At 41.1% G+C, this 27,689-nt stretch overlaps 2 protein-coding genes across 2 annotated transcripts; both read left to right on the top strand.

Annotated features, from left to right (window-relative positions):
* Positions 1 to 6,701: 6,701 nt before the first annotated feature.
* Positions 6,702 to 19,002, top strand: lgi3 (leucine-rich repeat LGI family, member 3). The gene is made up of 9 exons (XM_021318350.2): positions 6,702 to 7,349; positions 8,133 to 8,204; positions 9,965 to 10,036; positions 11,268 to 11,339; positions 15,725 to 15,796; positions 15,993 to 16,162; positions 16,267 to 16,431; positions 16,527 to 16,617; positions 17,840 to 19,002. The coding sequence occupies exons 1-9, from the start codon at positions 7,147 to 7,149 to the stop codon at positions 18,567 to 18,569; spliced, it is 1,647 nt and encodes a 548-aa protein (XP_021174025.2). The 5' UTR covers positions 6,702 to 7,146; the 3' UTR covers positions 18,570 to 19,002.
* A 1,439-nt stretch (positions 19,003 to 20,441) lies between these two features.
* Positions 20,442 to 27,333, top strand: chmp7 (charged multivesicular body protein 7). The gene is made up of 10 exons (XM_012866287.3): positions 20,442 to 21,071; positions 21,151 to 21,322; positions 24,504 to 24,689; positions 25,275 to 25,408; positions 25,805 to 25,853; positions 25,931 to 26,050; positions 26,138 to 26,236; positions 26,320 to 26,377; positions 26,472 to 26,690; positions 26,775 to 27,333. The coding sequence occupies exons 1-10, from the start codon at positions 20,809 to 20,811 to the stop codon at positions 26,828 to 26,830; spliced, it is 1,356 nt and encodes a 451-aa protein (XP_012721741.2). The 5' UTR covers positions 20,442 to 20,808; the 3' UTR covers positions 26,831 to 27,333.
* The last annotated feature ends 356 nt before the right edge of the window (positions 27,334 to 27,689 follow it).

The raw sequence follows: 27,689 nt of genomic DNA, 5'->3' as shown, positions 1-27,689 counted from the left end.
GGGGGCAGGGCGTCCCTGGTGTAGCTGGCTGCCGGTGGAGCCTACAGGCTCATCCCTGCGGCTCCCGGGGGCTTTGGAGTCGTGGCTGTTGGAGCCTGTTGGAGGCGTGGAGCTTTCCCTGTGTTGGCCCCGTCTTGTGCACCTTTGCTATGGGGGTCGCTTCAGGTATCTGGGGTTCTGGTTCCCCTGGCACCTGCCTCGGCGCTCTTTGGCTCCTCACAACAACTATGGAGCATTTTTCTCATGGATAAACCTTACATACCCAAGCACACTCTCACAAACATCTACAGGTGATTGGATCCAGGTGCTTATAGACTCACTTCTATACAGAAACCCCCTATTATTATCTTTAGCTGTAACTTTATACATGTCGTATTAATTAATACTGTATATTCTTCAGTGATGATATCAAGGTGTTGGTTCTTTGTACCTGTAATACTTTATCGGTTAGTTTTGCTGTTCTTTTTATATCTCTCTTTGCAGGTGTAGAAGCAGACTCAGAGGATGAAGTATCGCTCTCTCCCTTTTCTCTCCTCTTTCTCTCTCACTTTTCCTCCCAAATACATTGGGGTGGTATCTTTGAAGCACTTTCTACTGTACTTGCTGTTAAGATTGCCCCAAACCCACTTATGCTGCTTTTTGGGGTCACCCCTGAAGTATTAGGTTTACCTACTGGAGGTTGCAAGGTTGTTGCATTTTCAACTCTTTTAGCACGGCACCTAATTCTTTTAAAATGGAACGAGGCTGCTCCACCAACAGCATTGCATTGGATAAAGGATGTACTACTCATCTTAAAACTAAAAATAATAGTTAAGTGATGAGAGCTTTGGCAAATAGGTTTCACAATGTCTGGAAATCTTTTTTGACCTTCTTTAGTCAAACTTCGACACAGGTCCAGGAATAGCTGCCATGGAGCTTTGGTTGGGATGTGGGTTTATAAATCTGGCCATTGATGTTGTACAGCTTAATTATTTTTCTTATATATCTTGTAAGAGCAGATTATATATGTTGTTTGTCAGGTGGGTTGTGTTTTACTTAATTTTTGTTTTGTTGTAATTTTACATTTTAGATTGTGAAAAGTTCAATAAATATATGAATCCCTAAAAATGTGTTTTTAAGAGAGATGTGGCTTAAGAGACATTGTTTATTAAGGAGTTTTTTAAAAAGGGCTTTTGTGCTTTGAAACACAATATAAAGTCTGACTATGAGTTATTTATGTTTCATACTTTCATCATTTTTAAATTTTATGGCCAGTTGAAGTTGAAGGAAAGATTAATGAAGTTCAATACATAGCAGCCATGGAAAAGGCCTTTTAGAGTCTATAAACATTTGAAAGGGGACACATCATGCATTTAAATCCTTCTTTTACACTTTTGAATTATTCAGTTGTGATCTAAGTAGATCTGCAATGCTTTGCTATGAAGTCCTCGTTGTTGTTGCTCCACAGCTCCTCTTTTACCTCTCTCCTGAGGTGTATCTCAGAGCAACTCGTTTTGGTGCTGTCTCTTTAAATACAGAGACAACCAGAGTGCGAAATATGGGGGGGGTCCGGGGGGGCTCGACCCCCCCGATTAACCCATGAGACCCCCTGAAAGCCTCAAAAGCAACATTTAAAGGGGGTCCTAAATTGTGTCAAAAAAATTCAAAATCAAATATTTTTTTGTCACTAATGGTCACTAAAATGTTTTTAAGATCAACATGTCCAGTATTCAATTCAAATTTTTTTTTTCACAAATATGTTCTGTTTTTTGCCAAGTGGAACCAGCCAATCCTGTTTGCGTATGCAAATTAGCCATGTGCGCGTGCAAAACAGAAGAAAGACATAACGTTGACAACAATTAATACTAAAAATGTTTAAATTTTAGTATTAGGGACTGATCTTATCTGTTGTGCCTGTGCACTTTATCTGTTTCACTGTTGGTGAATGAGAAACATCCTCTCGAATCCTTGTATGTCTGGTGAATGTGAAGAATTGACATTAAAGCTGACTTTGGTTTTGACATTATAATGTTATAGGCCTACTGCATATTGAGAAAATTTAGATCGGTATTGCGCAACAATCGGGAGATGAGGACCCCCCCAAACATTGACAGGTATTTCGCACACTGGAGACAACACTTCACACCCCGCCCCCTTCTAGATCGCAGAGCGTTCCACTCCACCCCGTTTGGCCATTTTTTTGTAGTATTCTGGGGGACAGCATGATGAATTGTGTGGGTTGATACATCCAACAACCGAAGATTTTCATATATCCACTTGTGGCTTCAGCATCTGTCAGCTTGGACCATAGAATCGTGGCACAAAGCCCAAAGCAGTCATTCTAGTAGGTTTAAATCTGAGACCATAAATAGCTGAGGAAAGTACCTCAGCTACAACCTGTGTAGCTGAATGATGAATGATGAATCTGATCTGTAAATACAGCAGCTGAATATGTAGACAATGTTCAGAGAAACCCTGAAAGACATCCATTATGTCTCTAGAACTGTTGGTTATTATTTCAACAAGGTCTGGCTGCTATAGTTAAGATGAGGTAGAAATTATTTACCAATAACTCAAAACCTTTTCACAGCACATCAGATTTGTTTGAATTGATATTAAAACAGAAAGAAGGAAAGTGCTTTGAGATGACGTGTTGTAAATTGGCACCATATACATAAAATAGAATTGAATTGACTTCGAATGTTGGCACGTCCATGATGGGAATATGCTGCCACACAGCACTCTAAAGGTGTTTCCAGGGTTTGAGACTTAGCGACTGAGGAGGCCATTGGATTTTCATGTTCAAGAAACCAGTATTAGATGATTTGATGGTCGTGACATAGTGCATTATCCTGGTGGAGGTAGCCAGCAGAAGATGGGTAAACTGTAGTGATGAACGCTCAAACACGCTCAGAAACAATGCTCAGGTTGGGCTGAGATGTTTGAATATCTGGCACCAAAGGGCGCAAGAAAATCCCCCCCATACCATTATACCACCAGCAGCAGCCTGAGCCATAGATACAAAGCAGGATGCTTAAATTTTATTTATGCTCTATTCAGGTCCTACTCCAAATCTCACACTATGACTCGTGGAACAAGGTAATGCTTTTTTCCAATTTGTCATCATCCAGCTATGGTGCACTGCAAAAACAGAACTAAAAATTAGTAAAGTTGTCTAGAAATGAGTGTATTTGTCCTTGATTCGAGCAGGTAAATAAGATGATCTGCCAATGGAAAGAGTAATTTTGCCCCTAAAATAAGATAATTAGATATACTTGAAATAAGTTGATGGAGACGAGTTTTTACTATTTTAAGTGCAAAAATCTTATTCCTTCGGCAGATTATTTTATTTACCTACTCATATAAAGTACAAATACGCTAATTTCTAGAAAATTTAAAACTTATTTTTAGTTCTGTTTTTGCAGTGTGAGCCTGTGTGTATTGTATCCTGAGCTCCCTGTTGGTAGCTCACATAGGATTGGCACCCTGTGTGGGTGTCGGCTGCTGTTGCCCATCTGCTTCAAAGTATGATATGCGGTGCATTCAGAGAGGGAATTAGTCCCACCTTGGGACCTTAATTTGACCTATTTATTCCTTTCTACTTTAATGATCTAGTCTGCCCACTCTACAGTGACCTCGGACATCGACGAGGCATTGGATATTTTTGATACTTTATCTTTTTCACCGGACCATTCCTTGTAAATATGAGAGATAGTTGAAACAACTTGCAGGCAAGGCTAACTAGTAATAGGATGTATTGGTGTGTTATGCAAGTCCAATGGCAAAAGCTCATTCTTAGATTTAAAGAAACAGCACCAAAACGAGTTGTTCTCAGATGCACCTCAGAACAGAAAGTCTAAGAACAAACATATAGTTTGTACCATGTCCCATGGTACAAACTATATGGTTTAGAGCAAAAGTTATTTGTCAGAATCATGGATGATGGAGAGATCTTCAATAACTTGACCCAGGATATAAACTTCTCTGCATCCATGGAGAGCAGGCATTCAGAATCCTCTGACAAACAAATAATGATACAAAAAAAGAATCCTCTTGTCAAATGGCATAAACAAGATTTAATGAACAACTGATATTATAAAAAGAACGTCTACTTTTAAGAAAACCAGGGGATGCAACCCTGAGTTAAAACTCGCTCTAGGCTACAGGCCAACACTTTTATAATCACTACTAAGTAATGATATTGGCTTGTAGGATGGACACTCTTTGGGATTTTTATCCTTTTTCGGCAGCAGTGTTATACAAGCTTGGTTCAAAGTGGAAAGATGAGGCCCTCTGTTAAAAGAGTATGTGTACATGGATGCCAAAACTGGAGCCAACTGTTCGGAGAAAGCAGCATAAAACTCACTTGGCAGGCCATCTGGACCTGGTCATTTCCGAGGTTGCAACAATTTAATTGCCTCCACAATCTCCTGCTGTGATTTTGGTGCAAACACAATATGCTTTTGTTGAGTCATACAGATCCACAGTCTCTGATGGACTTTTAGCTGTACACAGGATGTGGAATAGTTTCCTGATTTGAAGAAATACTGCTTTAATAGGGATAATGAGCACAATGGGCACAATGCAGTTTATCCCACAGCCAAAAAAAACAAAAAATAAGGTTGACTGGGGAACAAAGAGCACAGAGGCTAACACAGCTGTTGTTTATGAGCATAAAGTTAGTCAGACGAGAAAATGTTTTTACTCTTTTTGTCCTCTGTCAGTGGAAAATGCTGATGTCAGCAGATTGTGTTTTCTCCATAACTGCTTACTTCAAAGATCCTCCTGTATATTTAGCCTTCATCTTCATCATCATCATCAGAATAACATTTTGACAGTCACATTGGTGCAACAAAGCTAAACCCTCACAAGTTACCCACGGTCTGAATTTGTATTGAAAAGTAATACTGCTTAACCAAAGCATGGTACGCTAATATGAGGAAAGTTATTTTGATGAGTGATTGACAGAGCATGCTGACGTCTGCAGGTGCACATCAGAGTAAAAATGCTGGCCAGACCTGGAGTAGATGTCAAACTAGGGCAAACGTTCTGAATCAGGCGGAAAAGGCAAATCAATGACCACACAGAAATAAGTTAAGAGATTTATTTAAATTAAATAAACGTGTCTCCCAACACTCTGACCCCACGGGAGGAAGAGAATTCTCTATTTTACTTCTAACCTTCTCTCTTGAATGCCATTTCTTGGCACCACTAGACTTCTTATTTGAGTGTTTCTCATTTATGGATAACCAACAGGGAGACGTGGAAGGGAAAGACTTTAAATTGAAATGTCTTTCCCTTCCACTGATTTGTAGCACAGACTCTTAAAGTAGCTGTTTACCGTAATTGGACCTTTACTTAAGAAACCCTCTTTTGATCAAGATGAGCTAATAAATTACAGACCTATATCTAATCTTCTTTTCTTATCTAAAATTCTTTAGAAAGTAGTTGCTAATCAACTATGTGAACATTTACAAAGTAATGACCTATTTCAAGAGTTTCACTCAGGCTTCAGAGCTCATCATAGCACTGAAACAGCTCTGTTTAAAGTCACTAATGATATTATCATGGCCTCAGATAATGGACTTGTGTCTGTACTTGTTCTGTTAGATGTCAGTGCTGCATTTGATAAAGGTGATCACAATATTCTGCTAGAAAGATTTGAACATACTTGTAGGGAAAATCTTTAGGCTGGTTTAAACCATATCTGTCTGACATTTCAAATTAAAAGGACCCAAATAAAACCAGACCAACAAACTGCACAGTTTCACCCTGTGACATAATCTTTCTCTAGGCTGCCTGAATTTTAATTTCAAATTCTAATTTGTGTCACAAGCCATTATTTTTCATTGTAGGTAATAATATGAAGACTGGGCTCAGAACACACTTTTAAATCACTCCGAAGGTCCCAGTTTGTTAGGTCTTCATGCTACAGACAACAATTCTCCAGATTATTCCTCCTCACTGGATAAATTGCTGCAGATATCTACTTCATTTTGAATTTAAGTTGGAGACTGTGCTACTTTTGTCTTGGGTGGACATTTGTTGTACGCACTTATTCTCGGATTCAGCCTTCCACATAAAATATGCTCACTCTTTGTTCATGGCTGCCTTGTCCTCGCTTCTTTCTTTCATGCTCTTTCAAACATTTGTTGTACCTAATTTTATTTAGGGGTATCACCGTAAAAAGGGTGGATACACATGCATGCCACACTTTTGAGATTTTTCTTTTTGGGTAAACATTTTGAACTCAGCAGCTATGACAACATAACCCGGTAGAAGGACGGGGAAATAAAGGGAGTGGAAAAAGCAGCTAAAGACAAGAGAGAAATGTTGAAAGATGTTCAGATCGCCTACAGAAATATTTGTCCAACAGGGTGGATTACTACAAAGTCCTGCTGCTCTGAGGCAAAACATAAAGAAGAAACTAAGGAGTGATCTGAAACGTTTAATTTGTATTCGTATGATATTTGTTTATATATATGATCAAAAGTTTTCGAAGGACAACGAGCACATTAATTGTGGATTATAAAACAAAGATACAGTAAAATTTCCAATATATTTTTGCAATACTGGTTCAGCTTGAGGTTATGGATGCTGACACTACCGGAGGCGGGCGTTGTTGTGTGGACAGAGATGCCTTCAGATGATCCAAACACTGTTTACATCCCAGAAAGTGCCAGCACCCCCACACAGTGAGCGACTGACACATACATACTGCATATAGATTTCCCTCTGCATCACTGGTTTCCATCAAGATCTGCACAGAGGGGGCAGAACCTCAGAGGTTAGCACAGCCCACCACGCACACATTCTCAGACTTTCTGCATCAGTAAAACTAAATAATTGATTGCCCACAGGTCTTGATGAGGAGAAAGCAGCCTAGCTCATCACTCTTTCATTCTGCCAGCAGCCATACAGAATCAGAACCTAGGAACCTGCAAAGCACCCACACCCACCGGGGAGACACAGAAGAACCCTACCACCCCTCCTCACTCCCTTCCTCCTCGCTCTCACACTGTCTCCTGGAGCTCTGCTCTCAGTTTTAACAGGACGGCGCTGCACGTAGCCAGGCTCTGCGTCGCCTCTCAACAAGCCTGCTGCCTCTGAGGAGGAACTTCACCAAGCTCACACGCTCAGTCTCCTTTTCGTTCCTTTTCCACCGGGATGCTGGAGCTCGGACCGAGATGGATGAGGCTGATCTTTATGTCGGTTGTGTGTCTGTGTCTCTGCCTGCCGGGGGAGTCGCACACCAAGAAAGCCCCGAAGGTACCTCGCTGCCCTGCGACCTGCTCCTGCACCAAAGACAGCGCTTTCTGCGTGGACACCAAGGCCATCCCCAAGAGCTTCCCCCCAGGAATCATCTCTCTGTGAGTCCAGAATTCAACAACAAAAAAAAAAAAAAAACATCCTCTTTATAACCTGCATGAAGCCTTGGCAGCATTCAGGCTGGTACAGATGGCTACATCACTGATGTCACCCACAGTTACGTAATGATGCATGGAAGTCTTGTCTGTGTTTTAATGACTTAGAAGCCACAACGCTGACTTTCCTGCGTTTTAGCTATGCCAGCACAAAACACTAATAATTGAAGTAAAAATTATGATGTTGTTCCCTTAATGTTCCAAATATAGATGAGAGAGAATAATCCTGTCATGCTCCCATAGAGGAATACTAATAATAGAAGCCCACATTCACTGCAGGACACGTATTTCCTCCGAGAGATCTAATCTCAGAGGGTGCAACAGAGATGCTTTCAGTGCATTAAAGCAAAAATGACAAAGGGTTATGTTTTACTGATGGGGTTACAGGGGCGCTACTTTCCATCTCAGCCTCCATCACCTGTGGATTGAATATTAAAGGGATACAAGAGCCCAGGCTGTGGATGCCCTGATTTGATCATAGAGGAGAGAGTGGCGTTGGAAGTAAGGCGTCCTAGTTTGGAAATGTTGCTCTGAAACTCACACTGGCAGGTTTTCAGAGGGGATCGATTTTAGATGGAATAAAAAATGACATGGTTGCCTTTGAGAACAGGATGATTTCCACCGTTAAATATAAGCTGCAGGTTGTTTTTTTTTTTGTGCTTTTCCAATGCTCGGCTAAGGTACGTCCCGGCGTGATTTGATGACACGGGCTGTTTTCTGTCCGAACAGGACCATGGTGAACACAGCATTCACCACCATCCCAGAGGGAGCTTTCTCACACCTCCACCTGCTGCAGTTCCTGTGAGTGCTTTGGCCCGAAAACACAACACTATCACAGATTATCACACGAGCAGTTTCACATGCTCTGTTATTTAAATGCACCTTCACAGCACCCAGCACACTGCAGGTATGTTTCCATACAGACATGTTCTGTTTGGCAGCAACAATGGGGGGACTTCAGCCACCCTACTCAAGATGAATGCTTATTGAAAGCAGTGGTGACATAGCAGTAATAAGGGTAAAGTGGCTCAGTATCAGTGTCTTTACCAATGACTGACTCCCTTCAGTTCAGCTTTGCCACACAAAGGCTCGCTTGTCTCCTCAGATGCAATCGAGAGTGTGCCTTCATACGCGTGCAGATCTGTGGCTTCATGTGAAATCCTGGTTCTCAGACATCCAAAAGTATTGAACTTTATGTTGCTTTGAAAGCACATACCACAATGTATTTTATCAGGACTTATATGACAGACCAAAATAAAGTGGAGCATAGTTAGGAAGGGGATTAAGAATTACACAGAATTTTAATTTCATTGTTTTTAAATGAAATGCGGCGCATATCTTCCTTCACTACGATGCCCCTTAAATAAAATCTAATGCTCCCAAATCTACCTAATTAGTGAAAAAAAGAAGAAAAAAAAAGACAAAGGAAAGGGTCCAGAATAAATCCAGCTCTTTTGACGACCTGAAAGGTTTGCTAGAGAACGTTAGAGAACAAAGACCAAGGGACACAGTAGACAGGTCAGGGAGAAAGTTATGGGGAATTTTAAAGCAGAGTTGGATAATAATATCCAGAGCTTTGAGCTGCAAAATCCAACCTCCAAAAATGGAAGAAATATGGCACAAAATCTACCAAAACATGGTTATCCTGCTTGACTGGTTGTGTAAAGAGAGCATCAATCAGACATGCAGCCAAGAAACCCCTTGTAACTCTGGAGGAGCAGCACAGATCAACAGCTCAGGTGTGAGAATCTGTTGATGGGACAACTGTTGGCCATGTGCTCCACAAATCTGATCTTTAATTTAAGATGGGCATGTAGAAAAATAAAAATTGCCATGTAGAAAGCAATTGCTGAAAGAGAACAATGAGGAATGACAAATCTCATTTGCGTTTCGCCACAAACCCTGGAAGGAACACAGTAGACATTTGAAGTAGATGCTCTGGTCAGATGAAACCAAAACATGCTGCAAATAAAGAAATATGTGTAGTACAAAAGCAGGGACATAGAAACTGGTCTGAGTGGATGGAAATATGCATGCAGACAAAAATTACAGAAGAAACTCTGTTAGAGGCTGCAGAAGACTCAAGACCGTGCTGGAGGTCCCCCTCCCAACAGGACAGCAAGTTCTACCCATACAACTAAAGCTACAATGGACTGGTGTAGATTAGCACACACGTCATGTGTTAAAATGGCCCACAGAGTCCAGAACCATGTCCAACTGGTCCAAAATATTTGGCAAGACTTAAAAATTGATGTTCACAGATACTCTTCATCCAATTTGAACGAACTTGAGTTATTTTGCAAAAAAAAAAAAAAAGCCGGTATGAGACATAACCCAGAAGACCTGCATCTGCAGCAAATCGTGTTAATAAAAAGTACTGACACAGGTGTACTAACCATACCACAGATGGCAAACTTTTCAATTACTATCCTTCCACTATTTTGTGTCGGTCTGCTACATAAAATAAAGGTTGTAGTTGTAACATGACAAAATGAAAAAAACATGTCAGGAATACTTGGGCAGGGCACTATTAATTCAACTTTATGTTCTACTTTCAACAGGCTCTTGAACTCCAACACATTCACGATGATTGCCGACGATGCTTTTGCTGGTCTGTCTCACCTGCAGTACCTGTGAGTGTGTCACTGACTCCACAGTGATCTGTAAATAAGTTCTGACTCGTACCACTGCCTTTAATTTTCAAGAATTAATAGCTATAATATGTTTCCTTTAGACAAATTCAGGGTTAAGCTCGCTCATAAAAGACAAATTAGGCCAATAATATGTTTCAGTGGCAGTTTTCTATTTGAGCCATACTGGCAGTTGCCTGGAAGGCATTAGAAATGGGTTGGTCTTTCAAATGTGACCTGAACAAATTTTCTATTTCTTTTATGCACATGATGGGAAGTTGGTGCGCGATGTTTGTTGCTACAAATTGGCGGGTGTAATTTTAAGGGAACTAAACTGCATTTCATCCTGCCCCAGACTCTCAGATATTTTCCTGCAGTCTAATTGGTTGGACGAGAGAGGCTTGCCCAGAGTGACATTCATGCGCAGACTGCCACATATATATTCTTTACATCTTGCACCCTGCAACATGTAATATCTTGATCGAGCATTAATCATTGGCTGATGCAGTTAAACAGAAGCCAGACAATCCTGAGCTAAAATGCAGAGCAATTTCAGAGTGAACCACTCTTGTGTAGTGTTTCAGCTATTACCACTGCTCTATATTTAAACCTTGTCTATACTGTGATAGTTACATAAGGCTGCCCAGGCAGGTGTGCTATTGTTATAGCATCCTGCAATGCTTTTATTTTCTACTGAAAGCATTGCCATAGACAATAAATTTAACCTCCACCATGTGATCAGAGCGGAAAAGCTCTGCAGTGTTGAACAACCTGAGCCAGAAGTGGAATTGAAAATAAATCCTTCTCTGACAGTGAGCACTTAGCCTCTGCAGTGTGAAAAAAGCTGAATATGCCATCCAGTGAATTGATGTACTTTAGTAGTTAATTGATGGCTAGGAGTGGGCAGGCTGCTGGCTGCATGACTTTGGCTGTAGCCCAGCTTGCAAGCCTCATCCTCACTGCTGCCTACCTGCTGAGAATGCTAATAAAGTCAAATGATCATATCCAGACACTTCCAGAGAGCTTGTCCCTTAACTCTGTACTCGCTGTATGGGAAAAAACAGAGACAGGACCAAATGATGACAGACATCTAACCATTTATATGACTTGCAGGACTCTGTGTTTGATTTTAGGCATGATGCGAGCTTTCTCACCTGTAAAAGAAGAATCACTACTACTATTAAGTTGTTGACACAAACAGACCTGGAATCCTTTTCTTGTTTTTCCATTCCAGATTCATCGAGAACAATGACATCCAGGAGCTGTCCAAGTATACCTTTAGAGGACTCAAATCGCTCACTCATCTGTGAGTATTTTCAATTCAATCAAATTTTATTTATATAGCACCAATTCACAACATGTGTCATCTTAAAGTACTTTACAAAGTCAAATACAATTAGATCATACAGACTAGTCAAAAGGTTTCCTATCTAAGGAAACCCAGCAGATTGCATCAAGTCTTGACAAGCAGCATTCACTCCTGAAAGAGAGTAGATCCACAGGGAGAGTCGTCTGCATTTTCCATGGCTATGCAGCAATCCCTCATACTGAGCAAGCATAAAGCGACAGTAGAAAGAAAAACTCCCCATTAATGGGAGTTGGTTCCACAGGAGAGGAGCCTGATAGCTAAAGGATCTGCCTCCCATTCTACTTTTAGAGACTCTAGGAACCACCAGCAGACCTGCAGTCTGAGAGCGAAGTGCTCTGTTAGGAACATACGGGGTAATCAGAGCTCTGATATATGATGGAGCTTGATTATTAAGGGCTGTATACGTGAGAAGGAGAAGCCAATGAAGGGAAGCTAAAGTTGGCGAAATATGATCTCCTGTTAGTTTACATCAGAACTCTTGCTGCAGCATTTTGGATCAGCTGAAGGCTTTGAACTGCATTTTATGGACTTCCTGATATTAAAGAATTGCAATAGTCCAGCCTTGAAGTAACAAATGCATGGACTAGTTTTCAGTGTCACTTCTGGGCAGAATATTTCTAATTTTGGCAATATTCCTGTGGAAGAAAAAGGAAACCATAGAAACCTGCTTTATAATTATATGTCTTGGTCAACAATAACAACAAGATTTTTTACTTTATTACCTAAGGCCAATTTAACGCTATCAAGGTTAAGTGACTGATTAAGAAATTTATTTTTTAAGGACTCTGGTACAAATATTCCAACTTCTGTCTTGTCAGCAGAAAAAGCAGAAAATTTAAAGACATCCAGGTTTTGATGTCATCAAGACATGCATGTAGTCGAAGTAATTGATTAGATTTGTCAGGATCTATGGATAAATATAGCTGAGTGTCATAACTGTCATGAAAGTGGAAATTAATCAGATGCTATCTTATAATTTTACCAATCAGAAGCATATATATATATATATATATATATATATTAGGGCTGGGCAACGATTAAAATATTTAATCGCGATTAATCGCCCTGATTAATCGCGATTAATCGCGATTAATCGCATTGTATTTACAAACTCCAAGAATGAATTCAAAAGTAGTGTAAAGAGCACTTTTATTTTAATGTTCTGCTGCCATATGAACCAAAGTGTTGTAACATTTGTAGCACTTATTTTATACTGGATATTTTCAACCCATCTATTGAATTTAGTGCACTAGTTGATCTTTTCTTCATAAGAGAACAGCAAGCACTGCAGCCAAAATATGGCCTTTTTTGACCTGCTGTGTATTAGCCAGTCCCTAAGCTTGATGTATCATGAAACTGTTGACCTTTTGGGTTTTGTGGTTTTTATTTTATTATTACAATTAAATAATAATAATAATAATGTTATGTTATGTTCAGTGTTTTTTCGCTAATCCACCTCTTATATATTTCAATCCTTATGTAATTTTGTCTGTGTTGTGTGCACCTGCCTGTTGCTTTAATCCTATACATTTCCCCGTCGTGGGATAAAAAAAGGATTAGCTAATGTTATCTTATCTTAAATAACACTTTTTAATATATGTACTGGGTTCTTTCAAGGTCTTAATTACATGTTATGTGTGGGCTCCAGTAACATCCATCCATCCATCCATCCATCCATCCACTGATCTACCTGGATGTTCCCAGGAGGACTGAAACGCCTCAGTCAGTGACGTCTGTGGGTCTGTCGGGGCAGTGAGAGAAGTTTCGTCTCCTCTCTCCGTTTCTGGGGCTCGACGTTTTCATGTTTTTTCACGTGCTTAGATAAATTTGTTGTGTTTCCACTGAAATGAACCGGCTTTTTACAAAACATACAGCTTGATTTCATTTACGGTATTAAAATAAAGCCAAACGGTGCTACATCCTCTGTTCATGTTTTTCCGCTGCTGCGGTCTCTCTCCGCTGTTTGTGTGTTAAGTTTGTGTGAAAGCTGAGTGGGCGGGCCAGGCTGAGCCTGCGTGCTGATTGGCTGGCGCTGCTGAGCCATGTACGAGAGGGGAGGGGAAGCGAGAGAGTGCTGCCGTGACAGCGCGCTGCTGACTGACACTGACTGAAAGCATTTGAGCAACTTGCGTTAATGCGCGATAAAATAAATATCGCCGTTAATAGTCTAATGAATTAACGCGAAATTAACGCGTTAACTTGCCCAGCCCTAATATATATATATATATATATATATATATATATATATATATATATATATATATATATATATATATATATATATATATATATATATATATATATAGTAAATAGAATTGACCCAAGGACTGAACCCTGTGGTACTCCACAAGTGACCCTAGAATTTGAGGAAGATTTATTATTAACATGAACAAACTGGATTCTGTCAGACAGGTAAGGTTTAAACCAGCCTAATGATTTTTCCCTACAGTATGTTCAAATCTTTCTAGGAGAATATTGTGATCAATTGTATAAAATGCAGCACTGAGATCTAACAGGACATGTACAGACACAAGTCCCTTATCTGAGGCCATGATAATATCATTGGTGACTTTCAACAGAGCTGTTTCAGTGCTATGATGAGCTCTAAAGCCTGACTGAAACTCCTCAAGTAGGTCATTACTTTGTAAATGTTCACATAGTTGATTAGCAAATACTTTCTAAAGAATTTTAGATAGGGAAAGAAGATTAGATATAGGTCTGTAATTTATTAGCTAATCTTGATCAAGAGAGGGTTTCTTAAGTAAAGGTTTAATAACAGCTACTTTAAGAGCCTGTGCTACATATCAGTTTACTAAGGATAGACTATTCACGTCTAAAATGGGGGCATTAATCAAAGAGAATACTTCCTTAAATTATTTGGATGGGATTGGGTCTAACATACAAGTCGAAGGATTAGATTAATCAAACTTTTTAGATAACTAAGAAAACTACACTGGGTCTAAACAGTCCAAACACAGATGCCTCCAAAGCTTTCTCGTTTACTGAGGACGAGGTAATCATGTTTGGCAGGATACCAAGGATTTTACTTTTAATGGAATTCATTTTATTTATGAAGAATCCCATAAAGTCATTACTGCTAAGAGCTAAGGGAATAGATGGATCAATGAGGCTGTGACTCTGGGTAAGTTTGGCAACTGTACTAAAGAGAAACCTAGGATTATTTTTATTCTCCTCTATTAATGATGAAAATTATGCTGCTCTTACTCTGTAAAGTGTATTTTTATACAACAGTAGACTGTTTTTCCAAATCAAGTAGGATTTCTCTAGATGTGTAGAGCGTCATTTTCTCTCCAATTTCCTAACATTATGCTTCAAAGAACGCAGCTCTAAATTAAACCAGGAGTCAGCTTCCTCTGAATAGTTACCTTACTTTTTAAGGGGGCTACATAGTCTAATGCAAAACGCACATTTTGAGCAAAACCAATTGAATCTGTGATAGTATTAAAGGCTAAGGTTATCACATTCAGTGTCAACACGAATGTTAAACTTCCCCACTATAATAACCTTGTCAGTGTTTAACACTAAATCAGATAAGAAGTCTGAGAACTGATCTAAAAATTGAGAGTAAGGGCCTGTGAACGATACAAAACAACAAAGAGAAGAGGTTTTATTGCTTTGCAGTTTGGATGAGGGAAACTGAGGGTTAAATGTTGAAAAGAACTGTAGTTATCAACTAGTTATCAATTAATGAATCAGACTGAATGATGGTTACTACTCCTCCTCCCCGTCCTGTAGTTCTGGGAATGTGGAAATTTAAATAATCAGAGGGAGTTGACTCATTTATAGTAACGTAGTCCTACTGCAGCCAGGTTTCTGAGACAAAATAAATCAATCTGATTATCAGAAATCAATTCATTAACCAACAGAGTCTTTGAAGGAAGATACCTTATATTTCATAAACAACATTTAATTGTTTTAATCTTTGGTTCAGGTTGAGTCGTATTCATTTTTTTGAGATTTTTATGACTTGCTCCTTTTAGATAAGTTTTTAATCTATTTAGTTTTGGCCGTGAGAAAGACACTGTCTCAGTAGGCTAATGGGTGGCTAACAGTACAGAAGCTACAGAGAGGTGTGTTAAACTATGGCTCTGCTTCCTGGTCTGGACCCTGGGTTGTCAGCAGGGTCAAAGTATTGTTAATACAGGTAAACAACATTATATAATGGTGTTCCCTGGATGTGCATTTATTTCTGTTAATAAATTCTGTCACTCATTTATTCCATAAGTGCGCAGAGTTTGCTGTTCATGCTCAGATCACCCTTTCAACTATTGCCCTAATATCAGCTGATTCTCATTTCACAGATCCCTTTCAAACAACAACCTGCAGCAGCTGCCCAGAGATCTTTTCAAACATCTAGACATCCTCACAGATTTGTAAGTTTTCAATAATATCATGAAAGCTTTAAACAGAACAGTCTCTTGCTCGGTTTCTCTGAAGTTTACCGGTTAACACTTCACAGCTGGGGTATATAAGTAACTGCTGAAAGGAGGATGATCGCTGAAAAAGGGAGTTTAGATTTTTTATGCTTGAGATCTAAAGAGATTTATTTTGTCCCACTGTAATATTCAGAGACCTGCGTGGGAACTCATTCCGCTGCGACTGTAAGATCAAGTGGCTGGTGGACTGGATGGAGAAGACCAACACTTCAGTTCCAGCCATCTACTGTGCCAGCCCCTTTGAATTTCAGGGTCGCAGAATCCGTGATCTCACACCACGGGACTTCAACTGCATCACAGCAGGTTTTTTTTCTTTTCCAAACAAACCTCCTTTGTCTTCATCAGTTTGCTTAAGGTGATGCTATCATGGGTTTTCTGTGTTCTCACCGTGGTTTTTCCTCCAACAGACTTTGCTGTGTACGAAACCTTCCCTTTCCACTCTGTGTCGGCGGAGTCCTATGAGTTCAATGGAGATCAGTTTGTGGCCTTTGCTCAACCTGATTCTGGATTCTGTACGCTGTATATATGGGATCATGTGGAGATGATCTTCAAAAGATTTCATAACATCACTTGTAAGGTTTTTAATAGTAAATATAATGTCTGGTATGCTGCACTCTGTAAATAATGAAAGCCTAATGCCTTTGGCTTCTGTGTGTCTCTCCCGAAGCTCGCTCAGCTGTGTACTGCAAACCTGTGGTGATAAACAACACTCTTTACATGGTGGTGGCTCAACTTTTTGGCGGATCTCACATATACAAGTAAGGCAACTTCAACTCCATATTTAGCTTAAAACTGTCAGTGAAGGGAACAGCTCAGTATAAAAAAAATATTTCATTGCTTCCTGCCTGAGAAAATAGTTTTTACCACTTCCATTTTGGAGGGCTAAACATATTAGACCAAAGCTATGTATATATCCACACTCTGATGTTCAAATTTCTAATTTCTAATCAAAATAGGACTTTTTTAGTATAGGAACAAAACTGTGTCCTGTGTCATGTTTCTGTGATTCAGTTTAACACACCTGATATAAAAAAACATTCTGTTGTAGCTCTAGTTGTATATTTAGGATAATTGTCCTGTTGGAAGGTAAACTTCTACCCCAGTCTCTTGTCTTGTGGAGCCTCTAACAGGAACGGCAGCCCCCCCCCCCCCCAGTATTATGCTGCCGTTACTGTGTGTTCAGTATAACGTGCAGTTTCAGTTTTTTTCTGCCACATGAAGGAGGCAAAAAACTTCGATTTGGGTTACAGCCGATTGAGGCATGTTATTGAACATGCCCTTCCACAGGTTTAGGAGGTCTTGTGGCTTTCTTTCAGCTTTGGCCTTTGTCTACCAAGGCCAGCATTGTGGAGTACGGGACTAACAGTTCTCCTGTGAACAGCTAAGGGTCTCTGCAGCTCATCCAGAGTTACCACAGACTCTTGGTTGTTTCTCTGATTAATGTTCTTCTTGCCTGGCCTGTCAATTTAAGTAGATGGCCATATCTTGGTATGTTTACAGTTGTATGCTTTTTATTTTTAGAGAATTACTTGAACCATCATCTAAAGCCTTTACAGTTTTATAACCCAAATGCCAAATTTTTATTTGCTAAAATAAATAAAAATTTGTATAATTTGTTCTTCCAATTTGGAATCTATGTGTTCATTTGTTGCATTGAATTCCAATCATATCTATCTATATAATTGTTCAGGGTGTTCTCTCCTACCCAAGGACTGCTGGATATAGATACCAGCTCCCAATGATCATGTAGGGATTAAGTGGCTATAGTAAATCTATGGATGCAAAGAGAAGTCCTTTTATAAAACACTGTTATGTTGGTATCACTGGACACTGACAGAGGAGAGAATATTACATGTGTTTCCATTAGTGATGAACGTGGCACCGATCTCTGGCTCTTACTGTAGCTAAACAATCACGGTCTTTAATAATGTACAATTATTGTTCTACCTCCAAAAACCTTGAGAATATCTGTGAATACAGGTGGGAGGAGGGCCCACAGCGCTTTATAAAGATCCAAGACATTGACACCAATCGGGTAAGGAAACCCAATTTTGTGGACACCTTCCTGCTGGACGAAGAGTGGTACTTTATTGTGGCAGACAGCTCCAAGGCGGGCTCCACCAGCATCTATCGCTGGAACAGCAATGGGTTCTACTCCCATCAGTCGCTCCACCCCTGGCACCGGGACACTCACGTGGAGTTCATAGATGTTGGTGGGAAGCCTCACCTCATCCTGTCCAGCGCCTCACAGCCGCCGGTGGTTTACCAGTGGAACCGAAGCCAGAAGCAGTTTGTTTTCCATTCCATAATCACAGAGCTCGCAGACGTTCAGATGGTGAAGCACTTCTGGGTGAGGAAGGTCCTCTACCTCTGCCTCACACGTTTCATTGGCGACTCCAAGATCCTGCGCTGGGAGGGGCAGCGGTTTGTGGAGATCCAGACTCTACCCTCTCGGGGTTCCATGGCGGTGTACCCCTTCACGGTGGGCCCTCGCCAGTACCTCATCCTGGGAAGTGATTTCTCCTTCTCCAGAGTCTACCTGTGGGACGACCTCACTCAGCGCTTCCAGCCCTTCCAGGAGCTCAACATGAGGGCCCCGAGGGCGTTCAGCCTGGTATCCGTCGACAACAAGGACATGCTGCTGGCCGCCAGCTTCAAAGGCAACACCCTGGCTTATCAGCACCTGGTGGTGGATCTCAGTGCCAAATGAACAACAGGTGGCGTTCACCTTCTTATTTAAAATGTGCCAATGAGACTGCAAAAAACGCTGAAGCCATGTAACTGAAAGTCTGCTGTTTTCCTCCGAGGTCTTTAGTAAACCAACTAATTAAATGATTGTTTATGAACTTTTGCACTATTACTTAAAAGCTAATGGAAATAATATGTTAGTTAACAGAGTTGTGGAACTGTTGAATCACCGTTCTGTTCAAAGGAATTATGGCAAGAGAATTGTTGATATTTATTTTATTTGTGTTGTATTAACTAATATCTAAATGACATGCATGTAAATTCTAAGAATTATTTGGATGATCCAACCGGATATTGAATAACTGAGAGGAAAACTATACATGTTTTGTACTCTGTGTGGTGAACTGAAATCCATTTTGCACGACACTGTATAAAAACAAGCTTACCCACAAACACTTAAAACTCCTTGTTTTTTTATCCTTATATGTATATATAAAGAACATAAATCTGTTTCAGACTAAATGCTCGTTCACATTAAATCAAATTATTGTCATATTTCGGTGTTAATTAAAACAGCACACAATAAAACAAGATGTACCTTCCACGGACAGGTGTAAAAATTCCTACTTAGTGCAGAATCTTAGCAGTTTAACAGTTTTGTATTTCTGCTTTTGATGTTGCCTTACGGCTGTTCCAAGGTTCAGAGAGAGGGTGTCATGAGTCTCTCACGATGAAAAGTAGGGCTGTGCGATATGGCTTAAAAATAAAATCTCCAATTATATAATACCAAATCCAATTACGATAATCAATTTTATTTCTCATTTTCGTTTCACAAAAAGAAATTGATGAAATTACTTTCAAAACTTGCTTTTATGTCAAGCATTTCATGTGGGAGTTGACCTGAATTCAAAGCGCAACTAAATTAAAGCTGTGAAACATGCTTGTAAAACAAGATGGCGGCGCTGCCATAGTAAACAATGAACATATAACACAAAGTTTGCTGCTAGTGGTATCACACAATGAGCTAGGAACAGGCTTCACTTGTGTAACTTCAAACTAACTTAAAAAATAAGTAAATGAGTAAATTAAAGTGCCTCGTATTGTGGTAAAAAAACGTTTGCCCATTATATTTCACAATATATTTTCTTAAACATGTATTCAGCATTCCATGCTATTATGTTCTTGGAAGTCTATGAGTGCATTGGCAAAATAAAATCCAGATTTTCCAAAAATTAAATCTTAAAAAATTGTAAATTCGAATGAACCAATTAAATCAATGAAATTTATCGCCCAACCCTAGTGATCAGACCAGCTCTATTTTGCTGAGCCCCATATGGCTCAGCAAAATAGAGCCATATAGGGAAAGGTTGATTGTAAAAAAAAAACAAAACAAAAAAAAACCCCAACAACAACTAAATGTAAACTGTAACAACGTAAAAACAACATGTTGAAAACAGGGTAATATGTTGCTTTAAACAATAAACCAGCAAATAGAACAATAATCTTCATATTTTTACATAATATGGCTCCTATGATAGTTTTCAGTCACATACACACCCCTGCGGATATTTTCAGGTATGATTAGAACCGTTGAGCCCTTTGTTTATTCATTCATTCATTTATATATATATATACATTTATGCATATCGTCACCTCCTAAAATATAATTTTCTTTCAAAAAACACACAAAATAACGGACATAAGTGATGACGTTTATTTAGGCAAAAATATATATTTAAAAAAAAACATAAAAACAAACAACAATCAGGCTATTCTTTTTTAGGAAGGTGACTATGCGTTTAAAGGATGCAACTCTGATGTTCCTGAGCCAAACGTTGGGTGCGTTTGCTTTATTCTACTGCGTGTCTCCGCGTGGGCGGACGTTTGGTGTTCGTCACTGTAGCAGAGGGTGAGAACCGCCGCCTCCCTTGCTGGGTGTAACGATAAACACACAGAGCCATTTTTTTTAATATGTCAGCGCTAGCTCCGTGTTAGCATGAGTTTACAACACCATGACGAAGTGAAAGTGTTTGACAGCTGGCTAGAAAGCTGCAGCTTTGATTTTCCTCGACAAATAAGATGCGTTACCCGATTTGTAATTTAGCAATACCTGCTAAATAGTAGCTCTCTCTCTCTCGAACTCCCGGTGGTCGTTGCCGTACATCCAGTTATCCAAGGAGCCGAGGTACCGCGACCAGCACTTCGGCCAAACTGCTTGTTGTGAATTTGAACCTTTTTTTCTCCCCCTCTGGGGTTTATAAATGTCCACCGCTTCGGAAATGAGCCTGCCGCCCGAGTGGGAAGACGACGAGCGGATGAACTTCATGTTCTCCGAGTTCAAGGAGAACCGAGACGTGAACACGTCGGACTGGGACAGCAGGATGGACTTCTGGACGGCTCTGGTCGTCCGCAGCTGCAGACAGCGCGGCTCGGTGATCGTCAACCTGCAGGAGCTCAACAAGAGCTTCCAAAGGAAAGAGAAGACCCCTCTGGGCCTCCCCACTGTGATCCAGAGCATGGCCAGGTAACAGGGGGCGTGTGGGAGCATGTTTAGTGGGTCAGTGGGTGGGTCAGGTCACTCTGTCTCTGTTGTTCTCGGACAGGTGTGGAAAGATCCAAAGAGAGTCGGAGTTTGCTGCCAGCGTGGACTGTGGCTGGGTGTCGTGGAGTGTGGGCATGCTGCTGGTGAAACCGCTGAAGTGGACCTTCTCCACGCTGCTGGGCAGCAACAGAGTGCCCCTGGAGGAGTCTTTTGTTCATCTTGGTCTAGTAAAGGTTCGTCCCGCTCGCTTACCATACGAAAATGAAACCCAAAAGTGCGGCACGCCCCCCGGTAATCTTTCATAACTAAATCCGAGTTTAAAGATGACAGAGAGGTCAGGACGGAAGTTATGGAGAAGTTTAAAGCAGTATTTTTCGAAGGTTTGAACATCTGATGAAGCTGTTCCTGTTTTGAAAACAACATTGCTTTGGATTTTATTTAGGGTTATCGGAGTAAAAGGGGGGCAGGATACAGATGTGTGCCACACTTTTCAGATTTTTCCTCAGTAAAACCTTTCTTCGTTGTTTTTTTTATCCTTATAGGGCTGGATGATAATTCAATAACAATATATATCGATCAATACAAACAAAGGATCAATAAAAAAATGTCCTTCCTTATGCATTCTAGCCTATCGTGTAGATCAGGGAGGTGCGTGAGCTGAAATCTGTAATGGCGGGTTGACAGTGTTTTTCCCTCACACCATAAAGACGTGTAAATAAACATTTCATTTGTGAAAATTAAAATCAAAAACTGCAAATTTAATAAATAAATAAAATTAATTGACATAAAAATCTATTTATTTTAAAAAGTCTTGTTCTACGTTTCATTTTAAGATGAAGTTATCTTCTTCTACGCATTGTGCTTCATATGCGCACACAGCTTGTGCCTCTACTTCATTCATTCTCGCAAACATGCTCAATGCGGTACCGCGCGCGAGCTATTTTTAGAAACACAACGTCACAATGACGTCACATCACGTGGTACGCAGTGGGGCAAACTCCTGAACCCCGCCGCTGCTTTGCTTTAAAAGAGACGTGCGTTAGCCTAGGTTTTACTCGGTAAACGACTGCTTTTTCCAAATCTAAGACCATGGTTTTTAAACATTGTTGCTATGGAATGGGCAACAGCGACTCGAGGTACGCTGATCGGCCGCATATGAAGGATGTTTTCTTCAAGACTGCCAAGGAGAAATGTATGCGCTGGGACCGGGGCGGTCGGCCTACACAACAGTTCAACCCGGAAAAAGTTACCAAATTCATGTACATATGTAGCAAGCATTTTGTTGGAGGAAAGGGCACAACCGAATAACATCCTGACCCAATTCCAGCGACATCAAGTCAAGGTAAGAGTATTTTGGTGGCCGACATGTTAATAAAGTAGCGCCTGCTACCATGACAGCATATAGGCTATCATGGTAGCAGGCGCTAACATGATAGCCTGCTACCAGGCTTACTCAAAAACATTTCAAATGAGACAAACATTAAACATATACCCATTCCTGGACGGTGATTGCAAACAACAAAACAAAAAAAAAATGGCCGACGCTGCCATGACCGCCGCGCAGGAAAAAAAAAACAAAGCTTACCGTTCATCAACTCGGCCAGTTTTCCAGTCTTTTTAAGCCCTCGAACCTCAAGCCATCGTTTGAGCTGAAGGTTGGTGTGTTCTTCGACAGTGCGACCAGTAAACCGTGCGCCTGGGACATCGTCTTGGGAAAGTTTAACGGTTGTAAAGTCGGTCATATCGCTGTTTCTGTTGCGGCTGTAATAGCTGGGTTATCCGTGCTTTCTCTCCTGTATGCCCTACCTAAGCGGCAAAAGGGGCGTTGCTCTTGAGACGGTGACGTCACGTGCGCGGTACCCCATTGGCTGAAACCAGGGAATCGGAGGCAACAGACGAGAGAATTGCAACGGATCTGGGAGAAGACACATGTCTCTCCATCTCTCTCCTCGCTTCGCGTCGTGTACGTCAGTAGAGGGAAAATTCAATTCGGGTCGAAAGTTTTATTTACAAGATTAAATTGAGTGACACAGTCTCTCTTTCCATCGCGCAGCGCCTACAAGCAGCGCTGCTCATGGTGCGGTGACTCTGAAGCTCTGCCAGCACTGACACACATGACAAGCCCACACCGCTGCAGCCTCCACTGCTGCTGCTGGGGGAGATATTAGTGGTAGATGTGATTTTTTTTTTATTTTTTATTTTTTTTTTTTAACTATGCTCACGCACAGAGCTGTAATACGTTTTATTGTGATTCAGACAGGTGCAGTTAATGTTAAAGATGCGGTTTTAGCTCTTATTCAGACAGGGACAAACCGGTGGTGGGGCTGAGTGGAGCTGAGGTGTGTTGCCATGGGCGTTTCTACCTGCTGAATGTAACCGCTTTAAAAGTTTTTATTTCTCTGATTAAAATCATCTTTATGGAGCGCTCTGTTATTGTTACCCTGGTCTGCTCTACCAGTACTCTCTCTCGCTCGTCATCGGCCACAAATCAAATTAAAGTTCTTCGTGTTTAAATTTTGCGACGTAAATGTGAGTCAGACTTAAAAAAAAATAAAAATTGTGAGTGAGACTTAGATTAAGAAGCTGGTGCACGAAATAAACAAAGTGAGAACACACACAGGTAGAACATCAGAGTTTAGTCCGTGAATGCAACAGGATGGCTGCTTCAGGTTGTGGAGGTGTGGCCGATCTGAGCGTCTCTTTGTTTCCAGGCTGAGCCACTGATGCACCTGAAAATCCTCAGGATTCTGTTGTGGATGTTGCAACTTTATTGCAGTTTAATCCGAATTATGTTCTAACTTTATTCCCACAAATTTTGTTATGATGGTTGTATTAATGTAACTGCAACAGATTTTTTTCTTCTTTTTTTTTTGGGGGGGTGCGCCAAACCATTTGGGACACTGAAGGGGGCACGCGGCTAAAAAAAAGTTTGGGAACCCCTGATGTAGATTAATATTACTGTCACTACATCCCTACCAATCACAAACACAGACCTAGGAACCCTCCGTCATCAAGCCCCGCCCCCCTTCAAAGAGTTCAGAGAGCACGTGTTCTTTTTTTTTGTTTTTTAAAACTTGCAGTTTTGGTGAAAAGTTGTTGAAAAAAATGGTTGAGTTTCGGGGTTTGTGTGTTCTGTATCTAAAAATAGGTCGCTAAGCAACCACATAAAATGATCAGGGCTGCAGTTAACGTATGTTTTGAATTTGTTGGTAATTATCGATCAGTATGATTTCTATTTTATCGATATGCTTTTTTCCTATATCGTCCAGTCCTATATCCTTCCCTTTTACGACCCTGCACCACTTGGTGTTGCTCTGTCGCACCAGTTCTCTGCTGGGGGGACGGATGCTGCTGGGTTACTGTTAGCTTCAGGCCTACGATGGTGGATACAACCGTATTCTTCTTCTTCTGCAGGAGAAAGCAGCGGAAGTACTAAAGCTCTACCAAAGCAGTGAATTCTCCAGCTGCTCCATTGTGTCATATCAAGAACTGTGCGCCTTGTCCTCCGACATCTGTGCCGATGAGAGCACCCTGTGCATGGCGCTGCTGCAGCTGCAAAAGGACAAGCAGGTCATAGTTTCCTTGCACGAGGGAGAGAAGGTAAAACAGAAGGTAGTCTTCATTAGGGCTGCTCGGTATTGTTGGGGAAAAACATGCGATATGTGAACATATAGATGATTGGCTAATCTGCAGTGATTAAATGTGTTGGTATCTTTCTCCTTTGGGTTGATATCAGACACAGAGCCACGATAATCCGTATCTCCATCTGAACAACGAGGTTTTATCGAAAAGCTTTGTTCTAGTCGGCGTCTTGGCAATGAAAGCACTTGCTTATAGTTCCTTAAGGACTTGAGCACTTTATCGACTATTTACCCTCTTTATGCTGCAATAACCAGCAAGTATCACCAAGTATATAACAAAAACAGAGGGCCTGAGTGCATGGCACTTAGGTAATTAGCCGACACTAATGGCAGTTCTTCACATCACAGTGATGCCGCATAACGGTGAACATGCAATATACCGTGCAGCCCTACTCCACATTAAATAAAAAAAATTTTTTCTTTTTTTTTTTTTTTTTTTTTTTTTGAAAAATAAAACTTTTTTAAATCCATCACAGTACTTTGTACAGTACATTTAAGGGTGTATCTGAAGAAATGTGTTGTTTTTTTTTTTTTAACTCTGCAGATTGTGAAGTTTTGTCAGCCTGGACAGGAACGCGTGTCTCCGGTTTGTGACATCGACATCGGGATCTACCAGCTGCAGCGCAGCGAGAAACTTCTCGGAGAGCGCGTGCAGAAACTGAGCCTGGAGGCCGACAGGTAGAAGTCGGACATGCAAAGTCCTGCTAGATCTTTACTTCTATGTAAGAAGGGTGCATTATTACCATCCTTTAAGAGAGCTGAATGCAGAGGGTTAGATTTGGAGGGAAATAAATAATCGTTGAACAAGATCTCATAATGAAAATGCAGAAAAACCCAGCCTTTAAATGTAGTTCATTTGGACGTCAAACGATTAAATCAAATGTATTGGTTTCCCCCCTGCTGTTAATTATTTGCTAGCTCCCCTTCAACCAATCAGACAGACCGTAGTTCTCAGGGTTGGGTCATCTGCACATCTTCGAGGCGCCAGTACGCGTACACGGTGATGCATGTTTGGTGCGTTATAGCAAGCCATCTCTAATCTGTTAAACTGCTCTCACTCGACATGACTTATAGGTGCAAAGAAGAAGCGAGGACTCTGCTGCGAGAAGAGAAGAAGTCCCAGGTTACTATGAACAGAAACTGTAACCAGCTGAATAAGAAAACCACAGCAGCCACTTAACTTGAGTTCGTGTCTCGAAGGCGCTGAGGTGTTTGAGAAGCCGGAAGAGAGTGGAGAAGAGAGCCGACAGCTTGTTTGCCAAGCTGGAGACCATCAGGGGGATCCTGGACCGAATAGCCCAGTCGCAGACTGATAAGATGGTATGCAGCGCCGTGAAGCGTGTCCAGCCGAAGTCTGTAAGCAAGTGTGCTTCCATGGGTTAAAGAGCGTGCCGGACATGTGTTCAGGTTATGCAGGCGTACCAGGCCGGAGTGGCTGCTCTGAGGCTGTCACTTAAAGACGTGACCGTGGAGCGGGCTGAGAGCCTGGTGGATCAAATACAGGAGGTACGCCTGCGTTGTTAGAACCGCAACTTCTTTATTCGGATCCTTTATTTGGGTAAAATAATGTACCTGTTCCATATTTACAGCTATGTGACACACAAGACGAGGTGAATCAAACCATTTCCAGTGGCGTAACCGCGGCAGGTGAGTCGGTCCGGCGGTGCTTTGTGTTGAATATCCAGACTTTTTAAACCAAGAATATCACAGAGCTTTAGCTCGTTATGCGTTTTGTCTGCAGATGAAGACATGGATGAGCTAGAGAAGGAGCTGGAAGCTTTGCTGGACGAGCCAGAGGCCGCTGGGAGACCATCAGGTTTACCTGCAGTTCCTACAACCAGCCTGGGTCCCTCCGGCGAGCACATCCTCAGTCGTCTGCCCGACGCGCCCCGTGGCCACTTAAACGTTAGCGCCGACGTGCTAGAGGAAGAACTGAGTCGCTTAACTTTATCGGAACCAGGTTGGCATGCTCAGATTTCTTGGTTTCTTTCCGTCTCCGTGGAGCGGCTCCACACAACGGCCGCTCAGCTGTCTCTGTTTGCAGGATTTCCACGGAGGAAGGCGACGTCGCCAGACAAGAGGTTAGAGGCGGCGCAGTGATTTTCATCACCAGATCCGGACACGGTGGATCTCTGAAATGGATCCGCTGGTTCAAAATCAGAGCTGGAGGCAATCTGCAATCAACATCCGATTTAAAAAAAATAAATAAAAGGCACTTTACTTCCTTTTAAAAAAGAAAAACACCAAGGAGGCATGCTTACTTTACGACAAATGTTGCGGATCTACTTTTTAACTCTTGCTGTCATAATCTGAATAAGCCTTCAGAAGCTGCTTTTTAGCATGGCGCCAGCTGGAAGGCTTTTAATCCAGGTTAAGATATCTGTCCTGTGCTTGTTCATATAAATGGATGCTCGTCATAGACAGTCCTGTAAAGTGTGTAAAAGTGGCCTTCTGAGTTATAAAGATGAACCTGTGTAACAGAACGGTTTATTTTAATCAAAGTTATTTTTGACTCGCTGGGAGGTACCTGTAAGGATGGAAAAGCCTGTCTTAAGTGAGTTTAACCAGATATGTTTGTTCCAAATAAAATTTATTTTAATCACTTGGCTTATGGCTTATTTGCATTATACCAAGATTAAAAAAAGAAAAGCCCTGTTGGCTTACACAGCCTAGCCACCAAAGGCATACTGACTTATAGGTCTGGGTGACTTGAAAGGCTTTATCATTTTCAGCCTATTAAAGTGTCCCTAGTTACTCAGACTCAATAGGAGCCCGGTTAAATTTTCTTGAATCTGTTCTCGGCCCCAAAAGATGGCAGTAGGAACCCCTTTAAAGAGGAATACAGAGCCATGAGTGTTATGCTGGCTTTGGCCAGTCTGTTAAGTTTAGGCCACACTTTTTTTTTCGTGTTGGTCGTGTTTCACGTCCTAGTAAACAAAAAAAGTTTGACTGAAGGGAA

Source organism: Fundulus heteroclitus, chromosome 12 (genome assembly GCF_011125445.2).
Source record: "Fundulus heteroclitus isolate FHET01 chromosome 12, MU-UCD_Fhet_4.1, whole genome shotgun sequence".
NCBI lineage: Eukaryota > Metazoa > Chordata > Actinopteri > Cyprinodontiformes > Fundulidae > Fundulus > Fundulus heteroclitus.
Note: the sequence above shows the minus strand (reverse complement) of the source record. Positions and strands in the feature narration are given on the sequence as shown.

Excerpts from the sequence above, each read along its gene's own strand:
- lgi3 (XM_021318350.2), top strand. The coding sequence starts at position 7,147 with ATGCTGGAGCTCGGACCGAGATGGATGAGGCTGATCTTTATGTCGGTT. Across the intron at positions 8,205-9,964 it reads CTCCACCTGCTGCAGTTCCT|GCTCTTGAACTCCAACACAT; the intron begins GTGAGTGCTTTG and ends TACTTTCAACAG. Across the intron at positions 16,163-16,266 it reads CTTCAACTGCATCACAGCAG|ACTTTGCTGTGTACGAAACC; the intron begins GTTTTTTTTCTT and ends TTCCTCCAACAG.
- chmp7 (XM_012866287.3), top strand. The coding sequence starts at position 20,809 with ATGTCCACCGCTTCGGAAATGAGCCTGCCGCCCGAGTGGGAAGACGAC. Across the intron at positions 26,051-26,137 it reads AGTCGCAGACTGATAAGATG|GTTATGCAGGCGTACCAGGC; the intron begins GTATGCAGCGCC and ends ACATGTGTTCAG. Across the intron at positions 26,691-26,774 it reads CTTAACTTTATCGGAACCAG|GATTTCCACGGAGGAAGGCG; the intron begins GTTGGCATGCTC and ends CTCTGTTTGCAG.